At 40.2% G+C, this 19,006-nt stretch overlaps 1 protein-coding gene and 1 long non-coding RNA gene across 2 annotated transcripts in view; one reads left to right on the top strand and one right to left on the bottom strand.

The window, feature by feature from the left end:
• Positions 1–156: 156 nt before the first annotated feature.
• The window catches only part of LOC146656928 (anthrax toxin receptor 1-like), a 27,954-nt gene continuing 9,104 nt past the window's right edge, over positions 157–19,006 (bottom strand). The window contains exons 10-17 of the mRNA XM_085424701.1: positions 18,448–18,546; positions 14,423–14,492; positions 14,237–14,315; positions 13,990–14,085; positions 12,248–12,292; positions 9,956–10,219; positions 6,871–6,951; positions 157–1,977 (exon numbers count right to left, since the gene is read on the bottom strand). Of these exons, the coding sequence (XP_085280827.1) occupies positions 1,603–1,977; positions 6,871–6,951; positions 9,956–10,219; positions 12,248–12,292; positions 13,990–14,085; positions 14,237–14,315; positions 14,423–14,492; positions 18,448–18,546 (1,109 nt within the window). The 3' untranslated portion in view covers positions 157–1,602. The remainder of the gene's footprint in view (positions 1,978–6,870; positions 6,952–9,955; positions 10,220–12,247; positions 12,293–13,989; positions 14,086–14,236; positions 14,316–14,422; positions 14,493–18,447; positions 18,547–19,006) is intronic.
• Positions 12,416–15,453, top strand: LOC146656929 (uncharacterized). The gene is made up of 3 exons (XR_014913981.1): positions 12,416–13,197; positions 13,799–13,922; positions 14,919–15,453. It is a non-coding gene; the product is annotated as an uncharacterized LOC146656929 (long non-coding RNA).

Raw genomic sequence — 19,006 nt, forward strand, 5'->3', positions numbered from 1 at the left:
TGAGTTTGCTGCACATGAAGTATTCTCTTCTCTGTTTTTCTGTCACAAGGAATGAGTAAGGGCCTGCAGACATTCACGCAGTGGTAATGTCAGTAGGTAAATGAGAACAGAACAGCTGTACATTTAGTTTGGGAGGTACAGAATATTGTTTAAAGGAGCCCTGTGGATAAAAAGTGACTTGAGGGAATATCCAGCTAAATGCATTAAAGGCTTTACAGACTCTTGATGAAAGCATACACAGTAAACATGTGGATCAGTTGCTGCTTTTGCTGCCCGGAAGTAAAACAGAATGTTTTTCAAATTAGCATCTGAAGAAAAGAATAAGAAGACGGAGTCAGATTTTATGTAGCTAAACTGCTTCCTTGCTTTTTAAATGAATCACACACCAGTCTGTGTTTACTGTACAGTACTGACGGGATTGCTAACCGTGACGTGATGAGAGTAAAAGCTTCATATCAACATCCACGAAATGGCTTCCATCGTATTTTATTCTCAGAGGAATTAAAGACTTTCTGCAAAAAAAGTAAAACAAGATTGTTTACTGACTCATCAATGTACAGCACACATATAACTGAGCACGCTTATTTGCATTAATAATGTACAACTTTTTTTGAAGCCGTAGGTGGACGAGTAAGACGATGTGCAAAGCTTTTCCCTGATTCCCAGAGTTACCCTCATCTTAACAGACAGATCCTATGCAGCGCTTACCTACAGCTGTAATTACAGTCATCTTGGTCAGGTCAGTTCCAGCCATACATCTGGTAAAGCCAAATTTACTGTTTACACCAATGAGCACAGAAAACGGGCCAGACATGGCTCACATTAGGTTGGATGAAAATAGTTTGCGAGTCAGGAGTTGAACACTGGAAGTTCAGATACATTGCATTGCTGTTTCAGTACACTTACTGTCCATGCCGTCATCACCGATGATTGTCTTTCTTTCCCCAAAATGAAGAGTGTGGTCTACACAAGTACAAAGTAAAAAATGAAAGTATTTACAAATGTATAAAAACAAGTACAAATGTTAAAAAACTACAAACGATGATTCGAGCACTTTTGCATGCAAACATTCAAGGATTTAAAAAAAGGATTGTTTTCAGATGCCTCTGCATCATCCTTACTCTGCTGTATGTGGAACATTTGCAGGATGAGTGTTTTTCTTTTCTCTTATATAAAACAGGAACTTTACAGTGGCATTTATTTTAGTGACATGGCCATTCAGAAGACAACTGTACTCCTTCTCTAGGGCCTGTGTATAAAGCTGTTAGTACAAGCTGTTGATCCTCTGCTCGGTCAGAATTCATACAGTCTTCAGTCAAATGTTTTTGAGCCGGCCTGCGTGATCTCATTTATAGGGAATGTCTATGTAATTCAAGCATCCAAGCAATTGCACTGTTGGGCTAGATGTGTACAAAAGTAGACAAATAGCTGAAAACAAGTTCTCGCTCCTCCTCGTCACAAGTCTGAAAGGCTACAGCCTGCTGAGGTTGGCACCTTGTTGCACCTCACTCGTAGTTACAATCAAAGATGGCTATGTGCTGGTGGAACTCTGGATTATGTTTTTCAGTCTTGTGTGACCACCTCCTGTCTCCCACCAGACTTCTACAGGCCAGGGCGAGGCGGAGGGCGGGCAGGTGGAGGGGCTCGTCCAGGAGGGGGTCCCTGGGGAAGAGGTGGCAGCAAGCCGGTTGGGCTAGCGCAGGGCGGAGGCGTGGGTGAGAGCGCCGGTGGGGCGGGTATGTGCAAGGTGGTTGGAGGAAGAGCCCGGTTGGGAGGTGGTGTGTAAGGGGGAGGGGTGGAAATGGGTGGAGGGGTTGGAGGCAGCGAGGAGAAGGGTGGCGCGCTGGGAGTCGGTGGTAGGGTGCCCTGCGGTGGAGGTGGATTCCTGCCAGGCGGGTTGTAGATGGGAGATGGGTGATTGTTGAAGTGTGGGTAGCTAGGGGGGGATTTTACACGGGTGAAGTTCATGCATCTGCCCTATAAAATTAAACAGAGTTCAGATTTTGTTAGCAAAGTGGCAAACGTTAAATTTTTTTCCATTAATTGTTCAATCCAAGGCAAAAATTCACAATGAAAATTCAGACATTGAGTCTAAATGACAGAAAGGAAAAGGTCTGGCTCACATCACAGCCTGTATATAGAAGATGGATTTAGCCTATGGGTTTGAAAAGTGAGGCTCATAAAACATTTGCCTAAACCTGCTTTCTTTTGATGATCCAACAAGGTGTGACCTCTAAGGTTGCATAAAAAAAAATCTCACTGTGGTGACCCTACTGCTTACTTAGCGTATATTCACTATAAAAACTTTATTAATGATTTTATTGTCTCAGCAGCTAGCTTGAAGTCTAATACGACATTTCAGAACAATAAGATGATATTTGCATTTTCTAAGAGCCAAAGCAAAATTTCATACATTCATAAACTACTGCCATAAAGTGCAAGTACTATATTTTAACATACTATTTGAATAATATCAACTTTGTGCAATAAATCGTGGCTAAAAAGCAGATCAGATCTGCATGAACATATTTTGCAATCTGTCAGTCTACTGTTTATCTCGGCTTTCAATATGCAGAGTGAAAAATATCTACATCTATTTACTCTGGATGAGGCTGTAAAACTTTCTGAAAGTAGTCAGATATGAGTCGGTCTGTTGTTGAAGCTCACTTTTGACCAGTGACACTGATACTGAGTTGTTGAGGATATCCTTACCTTGTCTGTTGGTAAATGCTACTGTTAGCCTCTGTTAGCTACTGTTAGCCTCTGTTAGCTGGCATTAGTGAAACTATCTTTGAAGTAGATCTAACATTGTGTGACTCTGGCACGTAGCAAATAAACTCTCATATGATGTGAGAATCAAACTTCTTGTCACAGAGAAAGTAAGATTCATGTTTGCTTCAAGGACACTCATAGGCTTGTTGGTGGTAACCACATTTATAACCAGCTGCTGTTTTTGTTTAGCTAGCTCAGTATCTGGACACAGGAGAGTCACATTTCAAATCTGCTGAAAATAAGTAATTGTGACAATATCTGGAATAAATAAGGATGTTTATGCACATTTTTATGTGTTAGAGCCACATCTTCAGTTCAGGAGATTACCCTGGAAGAGTTAGAGGAAGAGTTTTCTCTTTTCTTTTGCATTCTGGCTTGTTTGTTGAGGAGTACCCCTTCTTAGATGATAAAACATAGGTAAGAATTCACATTTCGGGTGCAACATATTTTGGGAAAATAGTCTTATATCCATCTCAGCCATTGCATTCAAGAAAGTGGGGCAACACAGTAGCTTCCACAAAGTGGTGCCAGCTCCTATATTTTTAATTAATTAATTCTAAGTTTGAGAACGTTAGTACTAACTAAAAACATAGGATCTATGACATTTTTTAAATTTATCTGCTGCTCTTTTTTTCATTTGATCAAACAATAACTTCAGAATTTGAAGGGTGAAGAACCAATGTCTCCACTTTTCTGAACTTTCTTTGACAAAACACACACTTTCCTGCTTTGACAACTGAATGAACTCACTCTCACAAAAGCCTTTTCCTGTTGTCAGTACACAGCTACATAATGTGTATTTTAATGTCAGCAGACCTTAAAAAATGTGCTGTAATTCTCAGTCCCAGCTTAAATTTTGAGAAGCTATGCACCTATTTCATTGGACAACTTGACCTGCCATCATTTACGCCCATTCAAAATGAAGTGAGGTCATTAAAGGGAGATATACATCATCATTATACTCCAGAAACAAGTTACACCCCTGGAGCAGCTGCACTCAGTCGACCCAGGAGTTGCAATAGGCTGATAAGGAATGTGTCTCTTATTTAACACTGAGGAGAAATGACTGTTGGGGGAAAAGAAATAGGCCAAATGCTGCATGTTGTACAGTTCATCTTATACTGAATATCATAGATCCTTATGTCTCTTGGGCTCCTGGACTGTATCATACTTGTATCTACATTCACAGTCAGTCACTGTGTGATGGTTCAGTAGCCCAGTAACCTGCTGTGTTACGTCCTCTGATTTTATTTTTAATTGCTGAAAAGACCCCAGTCTTTAAGGCTCACAAAAGCGACACGTAACAGGGTTTTTCTCCAGCAACAACTGGATCGGCTGGCTTCCTCCTCCCCGCTGCTGCACTCATTTATAAAAAGGCTTTTAAAATAGACTCCTAATTGCAATCAGAACAAGCTTTCTGCTCAGAAAGTGTTCACTGCTCAGAAAGTACAAACAAGTATTTTTCTTTTCCAGTAAGCTAATGAAAAGCTTTTATAGTGAGGAAGACACACTTCGACACTTTGTTTCTCAGTGAGCTGAGTGCTGGTTAAAACGTCCATAAACTGCATAATGCAAAAAGTACTGTCAAGAGAATGAGCTGCCTAGTTAGTTCTAAATATCCTGTATAATATTTTAGAATAAGCTTGAAAGCTTATTATAAAATGCCTCTCGGGCACAAAAGAGCATCGCAGACAGGCTGAGGCTGAAGTAAAACAGGGTGAAATCGGCTGCTCAGGCTCGTTGCATCCACAATTACAAGTTAAAACTCTATCATGCAAAGAAAAAAGAACACTTATTTCTTGTTTGTTTGTTTTTAATCAGGAAACGCCTTGATTATTTTATCAGAACAGTGCCAAACTGCATTTTGCATGTATTACAACACCATGACTGTAGAAAACAAGCCTGATTGCTAAAGTGGCTCACCTACATACCAGACCTTTTACCCTCTAAAAACATCTGGCTCACTTCAAGACAAAAAATACAGCAAAGGAGGCTAAGAAATAGTTTAAAGTATGAATCCTGATAAGTTTGCCTTGAGATGTAATTTCCCATCCTCCTCAGCATGAAATGAGGGTCTTGCTGGACTGTCAGTGTATCTCTTTAAGGAAATGCTGCATAACTGCACTGATGAAGATGAAGAAACCTGACCGTATAATAACACATCAGTCTGAAAATTCCAGAGGCTTATTCATGCCAAACAATTATATTTCTATTGTAACTGCATAAAGTATCAACATTAGGATTTTTGCATCAAAGTAAAAAATTACATTATAGCTGCCAAAAAATGAACTATGGACTATACTGGTGAGCTTTGCTGAACTTGTTAGTAACTGGTTGGTCTGCTGTTTGCCTTTAGAACTGCTTTAATTCTACATGGCATAGATTCAGCAAGGTGCTGGAAGCACTCCTCAGAGATTTTAGTCCACATTACCATGACAATATCACACAGTTGCTGCAGATTAATGTGAATCTCCTGTTTCACCACATTCCAAAGATGCTCTATTTGATTGAGATCTGCTAATTGTTAAGGCCACTGGAGTTTCATGAACTCATTATGTTTAAGAAGTCATTTTGAGATCATTTGAGGTTTGTGATGTGTCGTGTTATCCTGCTGTCAGATGATGGGTACGCTCTGGTCCGAAAATGCTCCAAGAAAATATCCCTGGTACTATTACATCACCAGAGTTCCACCAGAATCATTCATACAGGACTGGATGGATCGAGGCTTTCATGATGTTTATGCAGAATTCAGTACATGCGATTTAAATGTCCCTGCAAAAACTGAGACAACATGTGAATTGTGGCCTTAGATTCTTATTCTCAGCTTACAGGGATGGCACCGGCTGCTGCTGCTGTGGTCTTCAGCTGCTATAAATTAAATCTGTTTTAAGATATGTGTGCTGTGCTTCCAGAGATGCTCTTCTGCATACCTTTGTTATAACAAATGGTTAGCTGAGTTATTGTTGCCTTCCTATCAGTCTGGGAGTTCTCCTCTGACATCAACAAGGCGTTTTCATTTTCCGCAGAGAACTGCTGCTCACTGGGTATTTTATTCTTTTTCGGGCAATTCTGATGGTTTTGAGTAGATCACCATGTCTGCATGCCTAAATCAGTTGCTGCATGACTGACTGATTAGATATGTGAATTAATAAACAGCTGAGCAGCTGTACTTAACAAAATGGCTGTTGAGTTTATAATATGCATATGCATAACATTACAAAAACATGGGTTTAAAAGCATGCATAACTGGTATTAACTGTAGTAACTGGGAGTAACTGGTATTCTCACTAGAAGTTTAAAATAAAAGAAAGGTGGGCTACTAATATTGCTTCCTACTCTCATCTTCAAAATTCTCCTTTATGTTTCAACACGGCTGTGTGTCACCTTATACAGCTCTGTGCAAACAATAGGAGCAGCTCCTCCCTGGAATGGCATTTAAAGGCCTGTCTTCTAGCAGCAAATCCTGTCTGGGTTGTTATTGAGTCAAATCTGAAACTAGCTCAGTGTACTTTAAATTTACTCAAAACACTTAGGAGTTACAGTAGTTACAGAGAAAATTCTAGAAAATGTAAAAAATGATTGTTTAAATGTGCCAGAAATGTCTTTTCACCCTGTGAGGGTAATGGTTTTAGATCAACACTCTGACCCAGAGAAATGTGAATCATTACATAAATGCTTGCGGTGACATTTTTAGACACATAATTCCCGTTTTTCACCGCATACAGACTCTACTGTCTCTGACTTCATGTTAGCTTCCAGCTGCAGCGGTCACTGCACTGTCACCCCCACTGCAGCTGGTCTTTGAGGAATTTCATTTTGTTTTTTCATAATGACTTCACTAGACGCTTTTACATTGCTGCGTACTGTAGCAGTCTAAATCCAATCCCACTGCAACTTTTCCCATGAGTCTCGCTGTGCACACTTCATTGCTTACAGCTGGTCCATTTTCTCAACATTTTCACATACAATTGTTTCAATTGCTAATTTTCATTTGCCAGAAGTTAATGCACAGCCAAGCCTGACGTCAGCCCGTGAAATGCAGAACGATTTACAATGCACGCTCAGTGCATGCCAGTGCAGGGTTGGTGTTGCTCTTACCTTGTCACCTGGATGAGGTCTCATTACAGACACACGGTCGTAGCCTTTTCTTAAAAGCACCCACAATGCATCCAGTTTGCTCTGTGGAAACAGAGAAGAGACCAAAATGTTTAAGAGAATGTAAAATCCTACAAAACATTGGTTTCTGCTTCCAACCCTTGTTTTTTTTTTTTTTTGTCTTCTTTTTCACACAAGTGACTTCAGCTGCAGTTTAATGTATCGTTTAATTCATCCATTTATCTCAAAGCGACACAGTGAAATGGTTTCAGTCCACTGTAAGTTGGCTCTTCATACTTTTCAGACACAGCAAATACTTTGAGGATAAGAGCAGAAAAAATGCAGCTGTTTTTGCTCACAAAAACTCCTGGCTGTGGAGCCTTTCTCTCTGGAGGTCAGTCCAACAGAAGTCTGGTTTCTATTAGCAATCCCCTGCTGACTGGGAAGACTTCAGAAAGACTCCTTTAACCCCACGCTGGTCCTGGAGGAATGGAGCCGTGTGCCAATTGTCACCTAAGCTTTAATACCCGAACACATCTCGGGCTATTTTCACCAAAACACCATACTCGTACTAACATATCCTCAGCCAGATTAGCATGAAGTAATCTGTGACAGATGCTGTGTTATATGTAGTATGCGCCCCAGCAGAGCTGTTAAAAACCATGATTCCCACACTTCAAATTAGAGATGGCACGATACCACTTTTTTATGTCCGATACCGATACCGATATCATAAATTTGGATATCTGCCGATACCGATATGAATCCGATATAGTGTTTTTTAATCAACAAAACTGTTTTTTAAAATATCTTGCTGCATTTTGCAAGTCTGCAAGTTCATACTCAAGTTTAAAACAACAACTACACTAAAGCTATTCTGTTATACCTGTATACAAAAAAAATATTTCATAGTTCAGCAATACTGATCAATCTAATAAACTTAAACCTACACCATCCTCCCTATTCTGGTATTTTAAAGAGTACTTAGCGTAAATATTAAGCAACCTAACTAATAGGGTTCCAACTCCCAGCAACAACAAAAAGAAATAAATAAAAAATAAGGAACCACCCCTCACGCGCCACCTCATGATGCTTAATCGACGTAATCAACCTTAATTTGATGCAGTGTGAAAAAAAAAATGCACAGAAATCAATTATTTTTCAAGAAATATTAAATAGATTCAACATCTTTCTTCAACAAAATTGCAGACTGCACAGATGGTACCTTCCCAAAGTAAAAAGTACTATAGCTTACTAGGGTATATATTAGACTTAATAGTCACTATATACAGTAATTGACTTCTATTCATTTTACATCAAATTAAAACTTTGGCTGTCAGATAATTATTTATTAAAAGCTAGACATTTTAAATGAGAATAAGAAAGAAAAGTATGTCTTTGTGCCCCCTTTTCCCTGTTCATGCCCTATCGGCCCCCCTGGCTAAACTTTGCTAGATCCGCCCCTGCACAGTTACCAGCGTCAGCTACGTAGAAAAGATCCTGGTGTAGAAAGAAATATTAAATAAATTCTAACAACAGCTTATCAAGCTTAAACGTTCTGCTGTTGTTCAGCCGCTGGTTTCCTCTTTCTGGTGCAAAGTGGGCCAAAAACAAACAAGAGAGACGGACTCGCGACAGAAAAGCCGATCAGCTGATCATTTAAGCAGTTTCATGATTGAAGTAGCAGCCGGAGAGCGAGAGGCAGTCGCTTGTTAAGCTTAACGTGGGAATGCTTTACAAACATTCAGAGATGGACTTACACACTTGCTTTACTTCTCTCGGGGATAACTTTGTCGGAGATGAAATGCCAGGTTGCTAGCGAAGCTCCACATGCTATCCAGACCACCAACAGGTCCTGCATGCCACAGCTGCTCTATCACGTGATGCACACTGCTTCGACTGCTAACGTTCTGAGGTGAGTTACGGCGTGTTGCAAGTTTTGCGAGGTGCTTTCGTGATATTTAATGGATCGGATTACACTTTTTATTTTTCTCCGATATCCGATCCAGTAATTTAGGTCAGTATCGGACCGATACCGATACGTAATATCGGATCGGTCCATCTCTACTTCAAATACTTTTTAAACTAATAACTCTCAAATTCTCCAGTATTTACTCATTTTTATGTGGCTCAGTTAAAACTCATATCCTGTTTGCTTTAAGTTGTTTAGGTAACACTTGTGAGGAATGATTCAGGACAACAGTGATAAGCTGTTCCTCAGTACTTCCATGATCACGTCTGACTCAGGACATTATTGTAAAACTCCGTTCCAAAAATGTTCGGGTGCTGAAAACGTATTAGATGTTTAAAGTGAGACATTTTACTATTTTTTTTTTTTTTTTTTTTAATATTAGCTCGTTTTGAATTTGATGGCAGAAACACATCTTTTAAAAAAAAAAAAGTGAAAGCGGAAAACTGTTCTGTGGTCAAATTATTTTTGGAAAACATGCACTCCGTGTCCTTCGAACTAAAGAGGAGAGGGGTCCAGTTTGTTATCAGCGTTGAGTTCAAAAGCCTGCATCTCTGATGATATAGAGTTGCACTGGTGCCTGTGGTATTAGGAACATACATTTGGAAAGGCACCAACAATGCAGAAAGGCCTGTACATGTTTTACATACACTCCCATCCAGATAAAGTGTTTTTCAGAGAAGATCTTCCATATATCACTATAATCCCAAACTCCATACGTCTATTAGAAAAGCGTGGCATCATAGATGAAGAGTCTGGGTTCTGAATTAGTCCGCCTGCAGACCAGATCTTTCCACCAATTTAAAAACATTTGGAGCATCATGAAACGAAAAATTCAACTATGTTCTGTCGTGAATAAAATACTGTTAGATGAGATTTTGTTTCATATTTACATTTTACACAGCATCAAAGCTTTAATTTACAAATGTAGTCTTAGATATTGATTACTGAAAACCATCTGGGGCAATGGTTTTCAGTAATCAGTAAGCAATGGTGAAATAATCTTCACCATTGCCTACTGTTTGTGTTCCCTTAGTGAAGCATCATACTGAGTTTCTCAGTAGTTCCTAATGAGTAATCATATATATATATATACCCCCCCCCCCCCCCCCCCCCTACCTTAATGGGTGAGTACCAGTTGCGTGGCGCCGGCGGTTTCTGCATGCCATTGTTAAGAACCCGAGGGGGTGGTGACACATACTCCTGGTCAGGCATCTTCACTTTGGCATTTTTGGCCTTCTCCAGCTTTGCTCCTTCTTCAGTGGAGCCTTTCTCACCCCAGCGAACCTCCATCCTTTTGATCCCCCCTACGCCTCTTCCTCCATAGTAGGAGGCATCAACAGTCGGCCATTTCTTCTTGGGGGCTTCAAAGTCCTCATCATCCTGTGGGAGAGCAACAGGAAATGTTTTTTTTAAATGTATTTGTTGTTTAACCATTTCACCAATGTTTATCACCCCTTAGCTTGAACTAAGAGGCAGTAAACATTCAGTACTGTGCAAAAGGTCCTGGCCCGCCCCTTATTTCTTCACACATTTCTAGGAAAAAGCGAAATAGGAGGAGCAATTTATTTAAACATCTGCTAACTCACATGCATGGAAATCCAGTATATAAGGCAAAAAAAGAGTTTTGACAGTTCTAACAAGCTTAAAAGTCAATATTTGGTATGATCGCCTTTATTCTTCAACACAGCCTGAAGTGTCTTAAATAAGCTTTCCTGCCTTTTGTTCCATTCTCTGTCAAGAAGATCCCACTCTGCTTCAATAATGTGGAACCGATGACTGATCGTGTTCCATTGTGTGTTTTTTCTATCCAGGTACACTTTTACTGCATTGGCAGTGTGTTTGGGGTCATTGTCATGATGAAAAATGAAGCTGCTGCCAATTTGATGCTTTCTAGATGATATGGCACAGTGGATCAAAATCTGATGGTTGTTTTTTTTTTTGTGTTTGTATTTCCATCAGTTTTGACAAGCTGCCCAGCGCCACTGGCTGAAATGCATCACCAAACCATGACAGAGCTTCCACGTGTTTTACAGATGCTGTAGGCACTCACTCACTTCATAAGCACTGACGATAATTTGAACAAATTTGGATTCCTCACTCTCGACTGCCACCCTTTCACTGAGATGAATTCTGATGGCGCTTCAGTGAACAGTAGACGGATCGACTGATGTGCCAGATGCATCTCTCGGATCCTGTGTCAGGTCTTTTTCCCTATTTCTTGAGGACATTTCCAGATACTGCCCATCTGCTGCAGATGTCCCTTTCGTGTCCAGTTTCCTCAAATTTTTCAAGGACACACTGCACAACATGCAGAGATATACCAAGTGTAACTCTTTTTGAATCCTCTTGTTCATGAAAAATACTATTTTATGCCTGTAACACTGTATTATCTTTGGCATGTTTTATGAAACAGGAATATTTCTGTGTTTTTGCCACAGGCTGTTGTAACAAAGTGCTGAAAGATACAGTTTAAAAAATGGTTCCCTGCCAATTTCCAAAGAAAGCCTGGAGAACTATTGCTCAAGAAAACTATGACAAAATAGCCCCTCTTGGAAGCAAAATATAAAGAAAGAGGAGTGGCACAAGACTTTTGCACACAACTGCTCTCTTATTTGTTAACAGGCAAACTGGAATGAATGCCCCTCTCTCTCTGTCCTTCCTATCCCTGAGCTGTCATTATGTCCCCATTGCTCTAGTTTGTCTGATCAAAGGAAATGAAAAAGCCCACTAGCCAAACTTGTGATGTTTCAGCTCTTTAATACACCCTGTCTGTCTCGTATCCTACCAGGATGTCGCACAGAGGAGACCGTAATAAAAGCAGTCTTTGAGGCCGTGGATGTCACTGGCATTTAAATTCAGCAGTTAAACCTAATTTTCTGTTTAATTTTGTGCAAACAGATGCAGCCTGATACGTCCCACAGCTGCAGCAGCGTGTTTGAGGACCGTTAAACTGTATTGAATCGAGTCATTTGGACTTGCGGTTTGATCTTAAAACTAAATTGAAATTATGTTTTTGAGTTATTGAGTTATTATTATTGAGTTTTTAAACTTCTTACTGCAGGTCCAAATGGTTATAATTTTTTAAAGGCATAAATTAAAGTCTTGGACACAACAGCAGTGCTCTTACAAACAGCAGAAATGGTGTGTGTGCGTGTGTGTGGTGGGGTGCTGTAAAAGTCACGATGCCGTTGTTCTGAGAGGGCGTTAACTCTCGTCAAATGAATCAGAAAACGAGTGTTGAAAGTTTAAAGCTGGAAAGTCAGTGACGCCGTGTGGTCATTGAGGTTTACGCTGTCACTCTAACAATTACATAAGCTAAACGCTGGCAGCTGTCGAAGTCTTAAATCACAAGCACTCTTTTTCAGTCTTGACAAAACAGATAGGAGGCGGAGATTGTGAAGCTCCTACCGAACTATCCTCCACAGCTGGCGGTGGTGGTGGTTCGTGGATGATCTGTGGGCGAAATAAAAGAGGGGAAGAAAAAGCAGAGTGAATGGGAAGAAAAAGATGGAGAGCATTGTTTAACATCAGGAGATGACAGAAGTCGCAGAGACATGTTTGAAAATGCTTTTTGCGTGTCAGAACAATGCGCGCTTTATGCACAGTGACGTGGCTACACAACAGCAAATGACTGAGAAATGTTTTCCCTCTTAGTCTCTACGACTTACAAGAGCAAGGCGCTGACCTAGAAATCTGCTATCCAGATTTTTTTGCCTTGAGGTTGCTGGTTAAAGCAAGAGAAGAGTAACAACCTCATAAATGCCACATTATGCCTTTTTAGTTTTATGGATAACTTTTATAGTATTTATACGTTAGTTAGTATCACATAAATAGGGAAAGAAAAACAATTTATCCATCTACTTCGATGTTATGCAACTCAAAACTTGGATGAATGCACAACAATGTACACCGCTGCTATCCCCATATAAACTTTTTCCTCACTGCATGAGCCGTCAGGGTTTTTTCACAGGTGTAATAAAGACAGATTCATCTCCACTAAATGCATTTGGCAAATTAAGTCACTCTGATTCTTATTTGTGATTTTTTTCCTGCACTCTTTTCCAAATCCTGGAACAAAAAGAAGAAGAAAAAAAAGACTCCCCTTGGTAACCTAGTGTCGTTTTTTCCCAAACACACTTGCTGCACGAACTTCAACTTGCAAGCGAATTGACATGGACAGAAAAAGAGTGAAGGGAGAGAAAGCTGTGTTGTAAAAGCTGACATCTCTCTCTGGCAGGGCTCAGCTTTCCTGTTTCCAGCTCCAGTGGAAACACTGCAGTGCATTTTGAAGAGACACCATGCCCGTGACGATTTTGAAAGGAGATGTACGGATTTGTACAGAGGGCATGTGGTAGCAAGTGAGTTTGCTGAAATACCTTGATGCTAAATAATCCCACAAACATGTTTTCACCGAGTCCTGAGCAGATGGCTTTTGCATAAGTACATAAAAAAAAAGAAAAGAAAAAGAAACTCTTTACTTGGAATCAGTTATCCCGCTACTTAAAAACTTCATAGTGACAAAGATATCAACCAAAACATTCAGGCTATAGACGCTTTTGTTTCCACACCACTGGCAACAAATCAAGTAAAGCCATAAATGGTAGAAAAATCTGCTACAAGTTAGATCTCTTTAAGTGAATATACTGACTTGGAGGTTACCTGCAGTAACCTCTGGAAACGCAAATAATTTTAGGAGAGGTATAATTGCTTAAACGCATGTTCACCTGATGGCCGAGACTATTTACTGGTTGTGGACTAACTTCAGCAACAAAGATCCCTCAGGAACAGAGTGTTTTTTAAAGTCCAGTAAAAATTAACTCTTTACAGCCTAAATCATAAAAAATTAAATTTTTTGGGAAAATTGAGTGTTTTTTGAACCTTTGGATTAATTAAAAAGAAATGAATCAAATATTAGTTTTAATTTGTATCACTTTTTTTCTTTTTTTTCTTTTTTGCAAGATGCAAGGATCCAAAGGAGGAATACTGATACACAGACTCCAGGCTTCACTATATTGTCTGTGGTATCAATTAGGACGTAAATGGCTCGGCTACAGCCCCCATACTCTTTGTAGCCATGTAAAATGTAAGGAGCAGGCTGAGAGCAATCTGTAAAGCAGCACGAGTTCATGTCTTTGTTGCAGGGAACTGACCACAGTGCAGCACAGAGGCCAGAACCACCAGAGGAGAGCCAAGACCAGGAGCAGCATCAGGATGAGCAGAGCTACGGCCAGGATGGTCCCATCAGACTGTAAAAGAGACAGACACGTCAGCATAGGCTGTCTGAACACAAAGAGCGCTGGATGTAAACCACTTTTGTGTTCCGTCTGTAGCTCCACACTCTGTGCTGCTCCAAGCCCCCGCTAAAGGCCAAATGCCCCTATATCTTATTGTACTCACACAGCTCACGGTGGTAATTGTGACCGAGCTAGAGATGAAACTGAGACCCTCGTTCATGCTGACATAAAGATTTGCTGCCCTGGCAAAGAAAAAGAAAAATATCTCAGCCCCGTTTTAACCTTGAAAAGCAGAGCAGAGGGTTTCATTTGAAACCTCACATTTATTTAAGTAAATTATACGACTTACATCCCCTCCTCTTCAAGCACTGGGGCAGGGCAGAGTAGATATGTATCTTCCACAACCAATGGCTTCACCACTAGAGAAGCGGAGGGGGAAAGGGTCATGAAAAACAGCAAAAGCATGAGCCAAACTTTCCTGACTGGAATTGTGAGCAGTGTTCAAGGACACATGCAGCTCCTGAAACATGTTTTCACCTTCAAATCACCGTTTCTTATGACATCTCTTTGCCAGATTGCAGTAAAATGAATTTATTGACTGATTAGACAAGACTTAAATTTAATTCAACAAATATTTGACAACAAGAGCCGAAACTATGCATTTGTTAACAGAAGTCGAATGATGTCACATCTTTCACTGTAAGTTGATTGACAAACAATCAGAGAGGACTGCATCTGCAAAACAGGCACTTTGTTGTTTTCCCATCTGAAGGCATCTGCACCCTGCTCACGAATGCCAATACAAACAATTTCACCACACTTTTTGTTTTTCTGGCAAAATGTAGGTCTTCTCCTCATCCAGCTGGCTGTCCAGGAAAGCGGATCCAACAAACATCATCGCGCAAGCCTGTCTGCTTATCCTGGCAAGGCGAGCGCATACCCCAGAACTGAGGAAATCAACACAAGCGGCTGCTCTTCTCTAAAAAAACACAATGGAGGAGGGAGAGGAAGAGAGGCGAGAGAGGGAGGCAGCAAGGCCAAAACAGCTCCACGCCGCCACGAACTGGGACAGATGTCAGAGTTCAACTCTGCACCCACCTTGCACTCAGAGTGGCCTTACAGCGTGAAAGCAAAGTGCAAACTTTGTCCAGCTCAGAGCTGATGAAACACGATTTGCTGCACTTACATTTTTCCACAATTTAAATCCGTGGTGGATAAAAGGATTCTGGCAGGCATTCGAAGTCAGTGTCATAAAGGTTTATAAGACTGTTTACTCCCCAAGCTCAGAGAGAGGTCATGTTTAACTGGGAGGTGAAGACAGATGACTGAAGTTCATCTTCAACCACTTAATTATTTGGAGTTATTGCTTAAGATTATGGCTGATTTTTGAGAGGTTAGTCATCCTCTGTACCATACTATAAACTCGGTGACACTGGTTAAATACAGCTGAGTTCTGAAGACTCTTACAGTTGCAAAAGCAAAAAAGCGCAGATGGTTACTTGTGCTTTTTTCCCAGCCTGCACTGTGAGAGTTCTCAGGAAAGCGTTGTGTAAAGCACAACCATTTGTGTCTAATTGGTTTAGTCAGACTGCCTGTGTCTGTGATTGTAACCGTAGATGAAGATCATACATCACAGGGTTCTGTTCAGCTTGGGGGGGAAATCCCCTTCTTGCCAGGAATAAGATGCTCATACTTCTAAACCAGGAGGTGGCTAGATTGGCTTAGCTTAAAGATAGTAAACCAGAGGAAGCAAGTAAACTGACACTGCTCACAGGTAACAAAAATCTTCCTACCTCTTATTAACAAAAGCCACGGTCCTGATAATATTAGTGGCCGCCTATTTAAATCTTGTGCTAGAGAACTCAGTCTTTTATTTCAGGTTATTTTTAATAAATCCTTGCAAATGCAACATGTGCCCTCTCTTTGGAAAGAAGCTGTCGTTGTTCCTGTCCTTAAAGCTGGTCGCCTGAAAGTTCTGACCGACTTCAGGCCTTCACCTCAGTCGTGATGAAAGTCTTTAAAAAACTTATCAGGATGCACCATTGACTCTACTTAATCTGATTTCTAAACATGTAGAGAGTAAAGGGACTTTTGTATGACTTCTGTTTACTGATTTCTCCTCTGCTTTTAATAAACTACACCCCAATGTTTTAATCTAAAGACTTTAAGAACAGTTTGAAGTTGGGGAAAACCTGGTGGATTAGATTTTAGACTATTTAGCTGACAGGTCACAAAGAGTGAGTATAAATGGGTTCTGTCTGACCCACTGTTCTCCTCTACAGGTTCTCCCCAAGAGCGTTTGTTATCATGCTTATTATTCATTCTCTATACAAACATGTGTCAGAGCAGATATGAAAACAGGGCCATCATTAAATACGCAGATGTTATTGCCAGCTTACTTAAAGAGGGTGAAACTACACACAGTCTAGTTATTGATGACTTTGTTCAGTGGCGTGAGGAGTCTTAACTTCAACTGAACATATCTGAAACAGAAGATATGGTTCTTGATTTTAGGAAGCAACAAAATGGGCATGGAGTCACTTTAATTAAAGGGTCACCAGCGCATTTAGTGCCTTAGGAAATTTGCTCATTTCCACATTGCCCGAACAATTGTTCTTTTATTGAGTTTGTTGTATCTTTTTGTTTGGTGGCATGGTTCGGTTAGACCTCTGTCACAGAGAAAAGCTCACTGAATCAGATAGTGAGACACTCCAGTCGTCTTATATGTGAGTCATGGCCCTGTCTGGCTTCCCTGTACTCTAAACAGCTACAGAGGAATGGCTTTATAAATCTTTAATAATGGCTCCCATCATTTATGGGGTGAATTTCAGCTTCTCTCCTCTGGATGGAGGTTTCTAGTCCCAAAGTGTGGGTCAAAGATAAAACAGCTGTCCCTGCTGCTGTCACTGAACTCAATAAAAACTGTTTTATTGAATTAATCTTGATCTTATTTATATTGGGGTTTTTTTTATCACTTGTCAAATTATCAAATATGTGTTTGTCGGGTTTAATGTGTGTTTTGTGAGGGGATGCCAAATGCAATAATTTTTTCTGTACAGCAAATTTACCTACGGGTATAAATAAAGTAACCTTGAACCTTAATGTCTTATATTATATCAACGGTGTGACATAAACCACATTTATTCAGTGTCATGCTATGGCTCAAACTGTCAGCTTTAAAAGTGCTGTTGAGTGGATTTGGTCACATGTTGACAGGTCCAGGTTAGCCGTAGCTTCAAGTTTATCAAACAGACACAGGACTTGTGTGGATCGTTTCATCTAACCGTGTTAATTTCTTCTTGTCTCTTCTTTCACCCTTCCCACAGTTGTCCAGTACAACATCTGTCACAAAAACAATGAATAGCTCAGGACAGGAACTGCCAAATCCCTGCACGCCTGGCTATACTTGCTGCTACTTTTTCCTGGGGATAAAATCCCAAACATGGATTCATCTGCTTCACACATGTAGTTGCATGTTGTTGCTTTCCTTTTATACACTTTTCCAGACTTGCAAAGTAAGCAGAGGGCTGAGAGCAGGAATCAGAAGGAGCAATTATTTCTCAAGAAATGATACATTTGTCTCTCTGAAAGCTAACTGTGACAATATTATTTTTCATTTAAAGCTTACTGCTGATGTAAAGTAAACAAAGTCCAGAAGTCTGTGTGCAAAGGTTCTAGAGGAGTGAATGAATGTGGAGGAGGAACCTCCACGTAATGGGATTGACATGAGGAGATAATTTTGCTCAAATTGCTTCCATGTCATCAGTTTTACAGGACGTTAGATAATATCATGCAAAAACAATTAGAATTCAAATCCAAGCTCCAGAAAATCATCTCATTGAATTTGTAGATTTAAACAGTAAAAACAATGAAAGTAGAAACGGTCACAGTGGTCTTACTTCCGCGGAGCACACATTTCATTCTATGTAAATGCTGGTTATTGTCATGCTTTGTAATTAGACCGTCACCTCATGCAGCTGCAGCGGCATGTGAAGTAGGAAGCGTTACTGTAAGCCACTTTAAAGATATTTCCTTTGTGTGTGGTACAGGTTCTCCTTAATCTCCTGTTTTAATTTTTACCTTGATTCCAGACTGTAAAATTACACCATGTGTTTAAAAAAATGCATAAATAAAACCTGGCTGCTCATTTGATCATTGAGGACTCCAGCGGTGTGGCTCACGTAGTGTTTGTCTTTTGGGAAAATCAGGCCGGTGTAATTTAGGTGACTTTCACAACGTCTCACACACTCATCTGTGTTTTCCAGCCGTCTTTGTCATAGTTTAACAGCATAATCAGATATGATGTTATATGGTAATAAAATAGCTCATGCAGTGAATAAGGGGTAACACCCTGATAAGCAATGCTTCACTTACTCTTAGTTAGGGTGTCGTTGATTCGAAAGCTGCACAGCACTTTGTCAACATTTCGGGCGTGAAGGAATCCACTTCCTCTCACCACCACTTGGAAGGACTCTGACAAGGCGAAGAGAAACACATTATGTCACCTCATCTATAAAATATTATTGAAAATAAATGAAGTTATTTCATCTTCTTTGGTCCAAAGTAATCCCAAGCAGCAGTTTACATACACTTGTGTTGAGCATGAATGTCGTGGAAATTTGGAGCTTTTAATAATTTCTTTCAACAGTTCTTTTTCCAGGGGAAATTAGTTTAAAACAAGAACTGGGTGTGCAAGTTGGATTTTCTCTAATCCACACAGGGTCAAGTGTGGATTCCCCTCAGATGAGAGGAAAATGGCGTTCAGGAAGATCCAAGAATTCAATGAACTGGAAACTACACGACAAAAACCTTTTTCACTATCCCAGTAAAGGGAGTTTCACATCGCCAATAGATTTAGAGGGTGCTGACCAAGAAATGTTTGGAGTTGTAAACGTGAGACTTTCAAGACAACTAAACCAGCTGTCAAGCATGG

Source organism: Rhamphochromis longiceps, linkage group LG12 (assembly GCF_057381845.1).
Source record: "Rhamphochromis longiceps isolate RC_006_pf linkage group LG12, R_longiceps_female_GT1.1, whole genome shotgun sequence".
NCBI lineage: Eukaryota > Metazoa > Chordata > Actinopteri > Cichliformes > Cichlidae > Rhamphochromis > Rhamphochromis longiceps.